The 8,001-nt window shown below is 46.7% G+C and overlaps 1 protein-coding gene across 1 annotated transcript in view; it reads left to right on the top strand.

Annotated features, from left to right (window-relative positions):
• Positions 1-6,456: 6,456 nt before the first annotated feature.
• The window catches only part of FBXO3 (F-box protein 3), a 33,555-nt gene continuing 32,010 nt past the window's right edge, over positions 6,457-8,001 (top strand). The window contains exon 1 of the mRNA XM_052652608.1: positions 6,457-6,568. Coding sequence (XP_052508568.1) covers positions 6,465-6,568 — 104 coding nt within the window. The 5' untranslated portion in view covers positions 6,457-6,464. The remainder of the gene's footprint in view (positions 6,569-8,001) is intronic.

Here is an 8,001-nt window from a genome sequence, read left to right as displayed (position 1 = left end):
ACCTGAACACTCCCTTCTGGCCTTCTAGGAAAAAACAATAACTATTTGAAAAGTCATAAAAACATATATTTAAGAGCACATTTGTTTTTTCTCTTTTGGCTTAGGGTCCAATATGGCTTGCACAGCATTGTGGGATCCCATTTTTATCTAAGATTTTGTTATTTTGTTCATCATGGGGGTTTTGCATTTAAAAAAATATTGCATTAAAATATTATTCATCTTGATTACTGAGGGTTGGTTTTTTTTTTCACACTTGAGTACGTCTCTTACCTCACCTTAATCCTAGCTATGACAGAGTAACTTCACACTTTTGGTCTTCTCATTAGGTCATAACCAGACCAAGTCCAAAAAGGAGGAAAATGCAATAGGAAAGCAGAAGCAAATACAGTCTACTTGAAACTCCAACTAGGCTTCCCAGGTGGCTCAGTGGTAAAGAATCTGCCTGCCAATGCAGGAGACATAGGTTCCATCCCTGGGTCGGAAAGATCCCCTGGAGGAAGAAATTGCAACCTCCTCCAGTATTCTCCCCAGAAAATCCCGTGGACAGAGGAGCCTGGTAGGCTACAGTCCATAGGGTTGTGAACAGTTGGACATGACTGAAGTGGCTGGGCATGCATGAAACCCCTAGCAGCTTTTAGATTTAAAACAAGTAGCCCATTTGAGGGAGAAATAGAGACAAACATGAATTAGGATCAAATGCCTTTATGAACTTTACCTGTATCAATAGGTATGATTCTCTTGTAAATAGAAATAAGAGTTGTCTTTATCCATTCAACTTGAATTTAAACTTTCTACTTATTGAATGTCATACTAGACCCTGTGTAATAAGGATGTAAAAGACAGAGTTTACAGCCTGGTATGTAGCAACTGACTCTAGCATTCTTGCCTGGAGAATCTCCAAGGACAGAAGAGCCTGGCAGGCTATAGTTGATGGGGTCACAAAGAGTCAGACATGACTGAGCGATTAAGAATGAGAGAGACAGACAGGGAATAACTGACCTGCATCCAATTCAGTAAATGCTCTAAATATGTACACAAATAGTTTGGAAGTATAGACATGTAAGCACAAGGGTTTTTTGTTTGTTTGTTTGCTTGCTTCAGTTTTGGTTTTTGCTGGGTGGGTCTCTCATTCGTACTGTGGGATTTCAGTTTATGGAGGTGACTGAGTGACACCATGACAAGGTCAATGCCATGGAGAGAAGTTTTTCTTTTTTTTAAATTACATTTCCCTAGAGAAAGGGGCACACCATGCCATGAAGGGTCCCCGTGGAAGCATCAGGTTTGGGTCAGGAGGCAGAAGCAGGAGCAAGAGGCAAATTTAGGCCAGAGACTTTATCTGAGTTTGCATTGGGCAGGGCAGAGTAAACAGCTTGAAAAGTAAAGTGAAAGTGTTAGTTGCTCAGTCACGTCTGACTCTTTGTGACCCCATGGACTGTAGCCTGCCAGGCTCCTTTGTCCATGGAATTTTTCAGGCGAGAATACTGGAGAGTAGCCATTTCCTACTCCAAGGGATCTTCCTGGCCCAGGACAAACAGCTTGGGACTGGCTGATCCGAAAAATAAGTGGGGGTCTTCGGACTATCGGGGTGTTCTCTCATTGCCTGGTGCCTGATCCTGAGATGACACAGGGCAGGGGAAGTAGTGGCTCTGTGTGTGAGAGCTAGATAAAGGGGGTGGTTGGCTTGCATATGAGAGGTGTGTCCAAGCTGTTTGTTATCTTTAGAAACTAGCTAGCCCTGGGAGGTCAGTCTGTCTCTAGTCAGCAAGATTTTTAGGATGTCGAAACATCATAAGATACAGAAAATAAAAAACACAATTAACACAGTGGGAGTGGGGGAGGAAAGGGGTTATAAATATTAGACAAAACCATAATTATAAGGCATTAATGGTATGGTTGCCAACATCCATTGGATCATAGACAAAGCAAGAGAATTCCAGAAAAACATCTATTCCTACTTCATTGATTACGCTAAAGCCTTTGACTGTGTGGATCACAACAAACTGTGGAAAATTCTTCAAGAGATGGGAATACCAGACCACCTGACCTGCCTCCTGCAAAACCTGTGTGCAGGTCAAGAAGTAACAGAACTGGACATGGAACAATGGGCTGGTTCCAAATTGGGAAAGGAGTAGGACAAGGCTGTATATTGTCACCTTGCTTATTTAACTTATATGCAGAGTACATCATGCGAAATGCAGGCTGGATGAAGCACAAGCTGGAATCAAGATTGCTGGGAGAAATATCAAAAACCTCAGATATGCAGATGACACCACTCTTATGGCAAAAAGCAAAGAACTAAAGAGCCTCCTGATGAAGGTGAAAGAGGAGAGTGAGAAAGCTGGTTTAAAACTCAACATTCAAAAAATGAAGACCATGGCATCCTGTCCATCACTTCATGGCAAACAGATAGGAAAACAATGGAAATAGCGAGAGATTTTATTTACTTGGGCTCCAAAATCACTGCAGATGGTGACAGCAGCCATGCAATTAAAAGACACTTGCTCCTTAGAAGGAAAGCTATGACAAACCTAGACAGCATATAAAAAAGTAGAGACATTACTTTGCCAACAAAGGTCTGTATAGAGAAAAAGGCTATGGTTTTTCCAGTAGTCATGTATTGATGTAAATGTCAGACAATACAGAAAACTGAGCGCCGAAGAATTGATGCTTTTGAACTGCGGTGCTGGAGAAGACTCTTGAGAGTCCCTTGGACTGCAAGGAGATCCAACCAGTCCATCCTAAAAGAAATCAACCCTGAATATTCATTGGAAGGACTGATGCTGAAGCTGAAGCTGAAGCTCCAATACTTCAGCCACCTGATGCAAAGAACTGACTCATTAGAAAAGGTCTTGATGCGGGGAAAGAGAGAAGGCAGGAGAAGGGGATGACAGAGGATGAGATGGCTAGATGGCCTCACCGACTTGATGGACATGAGTTTGAGCAAGCTCCAGGAGTTGGTGATAGGGAAGCCTGGCATGCTGCAGCGCGGGGGGTTGCAAAGAGTTGGACATGACTGAGGAACTGAAATGACTAAATGGTATGGTGAATTGAGGAAATGGAGTATTTTGTTGTTGAGGGTGGGTGGGATGGGAAGGGTAGAATCATTTCCCCTTTTCCAAATAGTAGGAAACTTTCTCCAGAATGTGGCAAAGTTTGTAAAACTTGGTGATGGATGTATGTACAGGCTTGTACAGGTTATTAAAAAATTAACATTTTTTAATATCTAGCCAGTCATTTACACAAATCTTTGTGGGCACCATAAACCACTTTAGTGGACAGATAATTTTAGAGCTGAGTAAACAGTTACATGGGCTTTCCTAATGACTCAGCAGTAAAGAATCTGCCTGCAGGAGATGCAAGAGAGCTGGGTTTGATCCCTGGTCAGGAAGATTCCCCGCATGGCAATGCGCTCAAGTATTCTTGCCTGGAGAATCCCATGGACAGAGGAGTGAGGCTGGCTGCAGTCCATAGAATCGCAAAAAGTTGGACACGACTGAAGCCACTGAGCATGCACGCATGAAAACAGGATCATAGAATTTAGGCTTAATTAACTAGCTCACCATTCCACTTCCAATAAACAACAGATGTATGAAGTCTAGATCTGACTGGACTCCCTCAAACACACAGAAGAACTGTACAAAAAAAGATCTTCACGACCCAGATAATCACGATGGTGTGATCACTCACGTAGAGCCAGACACCTTGGAATCTGAAGTCAAGTGCTTAGAAAGCATCACTACGAACAAAGCTAGTGGAGGTGATGGAATTCCAGTTGAGCTATTTCAAATCCTGAAAGATGACGCTATGAAAGTGCTGCACTCAATATGCCAACAAATTAGGAAAACTCAGCAGTGGCCACAGGACTGGAAAAGGTCAGTTTTCATTCCAATCCCAAAGAAAGGCAATGCCAAAGAATGCTCAAACTATCGCACAATTGCACTCATCTCACATGATAGTAAAGTAATGCTTAAAATTCTCCAAGCCAGGCTTCAGCAATACATGAACCATGAACTTCCAGATGTTCAAGCTGGTTTTAGAAAAGGCCGAGGAACCAGAGATCAAATTGCCAACATCTGCTGGATCATCGAAAAAGCAAGAGAGTTCCAGAAAAATATCTATTTCTGCTTTATTGTCTATGCCAAAACCTTTGACTGTGCAGATCACAATAAATTGTGGAAAATTCTGAAAGAGATGGGAATACCAGACCACCTGACCTGCCTCTTGAGAAATCTGTATGCAGGTTAGGAAGCAACAGTTAGAACTGGACATGGAACAACAGACTGGTTCCAAAGAGGAAAAGGAGTATGTCAAGGCTCTATACTGTCACCCTGCTTATTTAACTTATAAGCAGAGTACATCATGAGAAACGCTGGGCTGGATGAAGCACAAGCTGGAATCAAGATTGCCAGGAGAAATATCAATGACCTGAGATATGTAGATGACACCACCCTTATGGCAGAAAGTGAAGAAGAACTAAAGAGCCTCTTGATGAAAGTGAAAGAGGAGAGTGAAAAAGTTGGCTTAAAGCTCAACATTCAGAAAACTAAGATCATGGCATCCAACCCATCACTTCATGGAAAATAGATGGGGAAATAGTGGAAACAGTGGCTAATTTTGTTTTTCTGGGCTCCAAAATCACTGTAGATGGTGACTGCAGCCATGAAATTAAAAGACACTTACTCCTTGGGAGTAACCTAGACAGCATATTAAAAAGCAGAGACATTATTTTGCTGACAAAGGTCTGTCTAGTCAAGGCTATGGTTTTTCCAGTGGTCATGTATAGATGTGAGAGTTGGACTATAAAGAAAGCTGAGCACCGAAGAATCGATGCTTCTGAACTGTGGTGTTGGAGAAGACTCTTGAGAGTCCCTTGGACTGCAAGGAGATCCAACCAGTCCATCCTAAAGGAGATTAGTCCTGGGTGTTCATTGGAAAGACTGATGTTGAAGCTGAAACTCCAATACTTTGGCCACCTGATGTGAAGAGCTGACTCATTTGAAAGGACCCTGATGCTGGGAAAGGTTGAGGGCAGGAGGAGAAGGGGATGACAGAGGATGAGATGGTTGGATGGCATCACCGACTCATTGGACATGGGTTTGGGTGGACTCCAGGAGTTGGTGATGGACAGGGAGGCCTGGCGTGCTGCGGTTCATGGGGTCGCAAAGAGTTGGACACGACTGAGCGACTGAACTGACTTGATGAAGTCCAGGTCTCACTTGATTCCCTCAAGCTCTTTACACCACATTGCATTGGAAAAGAAACAGAAGAGAAGAAATCTGCTAAGTGATCTATTCCTTAGCTCACAGTTCAGGACATGTCTCCCATCTCCACTTTAATACCTTCTTGTCTAAGCTAAAGAGTGACCATCAGTGCCTCAACCAAGCCCGTTGAGGCCTCAACCGCCCTTCACATCTGAAGTACTTAACCCTCTGAAAATAAATCTTGGCCAAAAAAAAAAAAAATTATTATACACTTGCATTGCCCTAAAATGATGCTAAAGCTGAAACTCCAGTACTTTGGCCACCTCATGCAAAGAGTTGACTCATTGGAAAAGACTCTGATGCTGGGAGGGATTGGGGGCAGGAGGAGAAGGGGACGACAGAGGATGAGATGGCTGGATGGCATCACTGACTCGATGAACGCGAGTCTGGGTGAACTCCAGGAGTTGGTGATGGACAGGGAGGCCTGGTGTGCTGCGATTCACGGGGTCGCAAAGAGTCGGACACGACTGAGCGACTGAACTGAACTGAAAATGACGAAAAACAACCGTGACGACCAAATTGAGAGCACCAAATAGATTCAGACCCTATGCACCTTTTACTTGGGAGGGGGTTAAAATTATACCCTCGATAACCATTTCCTTAGTTTGGAAGAAGAGCCTTCCACCAGCGCCTCTAGTTGATTCCCAACTCTGCCCCCTACAGAGTGGACAAGGATCCTGCTGTGTGTAAGCGACACTCAGGGCCAGGGAGGCTAAAAAGAGAAACTAGAGATTTCTCGGTCGGAAAACGAAGAGAAACAATGGATTTGGGGGCCAAAGGCAGAGAGAGAACTTGAGGCCACACTTCAAGGATAGCGGATGTAAAATTTCTCGTGAGGGGCGAGAGTGACCCAATCAAATTTGGTAATAAACTCTTAAAGAGGTCCGGACTGGGCAAGTTTAGGGATCGAAATGGGAAGAGGGAGCCCGGGGGAATCTAAGGGAGAGCACAGGGGAACTCTGCAGAACTAGAGTAGCTCGGGTGAGCCAGATGCCGAGGCACGCGCGCTCGGCCTGCAAGGCAGAAGGCGGAGCCTTCCGGGGAACCGCCTATCGGGCCGCTCTGGGGGCGGGGCTATCCCGCTCTCCTGTCGATTACATAACAAACCTGTGCCGGTGGCGGGGGAGCGGCGCGGGCTGTGGCGGCGGGGGCGTGGCCTGGGCGTGGCCTGGGCGTGGCCAGGCCTGCACCGGGCCAGGCAAGATGGCGGCCATGGATACTGAGTCGGCGCCCCTGACCCTAGAATCGCTGCCCACCGACCCCCTGCTCCTCATCTTATCCTTCTTGGACTACCGGGACCTAATCAAGTAATGGGACGAGGCACATGGCAGGGGTGGGGTTCGCGGGTAAGGGAGGAGGTGTAAGGCAGGAAAGACGGAGGCCCGGCTCGCCGACCGAACCTGGACTCGGGTGTCAGCTAGAAGGTGACGCCAGGGCCACCCTGATCCTGCAGGGTCCCTCGGGGGTCCGGGGTGAGACCGCGGCGGAAGGGGTCCCGCCCTGAGGTCTTCCTCGCGGCCGGGGCCCAGGCCTGAGGAGCGACAAGAGCCCTCTCTCCCGGGCCTCAGCGAGGCCCGGTTGGAAGCGGAGAGATACTGCTCCCCGCTGCCGGCCTGCGGACCCCCGCGGCCCGCACCTCCGGACCCCCGGCGTCTCTGCCCGATCCTGGCAGCCTTGGCCGGTTTGAAAAAGTCTCCGTCCCGGCGGCAGAGCACTCTTCTCTCTCTGCCTGGGCCGGAGGCCTTCGGAGTCGGGCGCCAAAGTGGGCCAGTGGGACGCGGGAGAGGAGCCGGGCGACCCCCTCACCCCTGGGTGCGACTTCTGCGGCAACGTTATATTTGGCAGGCTCACTTTCCATCTTCTCTGCTGGATAATTGTTTCGTTTTCAGCCTTCCTCCTCACGGTTGCATGTTGGATTTTGTTTTGGTACTGACTTCCGGTGTTGCGATACAGGTGACCATCTTCCCTCCTGTATGCTTTGGGTTTCACAAGTTGCCGGCATCTGTTCCCAAAAATAAACACCGGTTGCTGGTAGGGGTGGTTAAATGCCAGGTTCCTTCAGCGCTTGGGACTGCCTGGAATGGTGGAAGAAATGGCGCTGTTTACACCCTTGACAGCTGGTGGCATGCCTCTTTCTTGGGCCACCATATATATTTTCAGAGGAGGCAAAGACGCCCTCTTAAGGATAGGTAGGAGAGATTAGTTTTGTTTTGTTTGATTAACCATTGGATTCTAGCAGTTTGGTGACTGTACCCTGTGTTGTCAGGGATCCTTGTAGACATGCAGCTTTCTTGAAGTTAGTGGCAGCTGTTGGTTTGTCTAGCTAAGTGGTGACAGAGAGAGAGCAGTTTCTGGCTGCTATCTATACTAATACCTGTAACATTTTTATTTTTCTAGAAAACAATTTTTTCTCTACTCACGCTTGTAATAAAGTTTGTCTTTTCTTTGGAAAAGTCTGTTCCAGCTGCAAACTCTCATCTGAAATATTGTGTAGGTAGGGCCTTTTAGGGGCTTCCCTTGCAGCTCAGTCGGTAAAGAATCTGCCTGCAGTGCAGGAGACCCGGTTTGATCCCCGGGTTGGGAAGATCCCCTGGAGAAGGAAATGGCGACCCACTCCAGTATCCTTGCCTGAAAAAATCTCATGGACAGAGGAGCCTGGTGGCTGCAGTCCATGGGGTCGCAAAGAGTCGGGCACGACTGAGCAACTAACACTTACTTATAGCCTTTTAGAAATCTAACA

Source organism: Budorcas taxicolor, chromosome 15 (assembly GCF_023091745.1).
Source record: "Budorcas taxicolor isolate Tak-1 chromosome 15, Takin1.1, whole genome shotgun sequence".
Classification (NCBI taxonomy): Eukaryota; Metazoa; Chordata; class Mammalia; order Artiodactyla; family Bovidae; genus Budorcas; species Budorcas taxicolor.
This window is presented reverse-complemented; position numbering and strand designations above follow the sequence as displayed.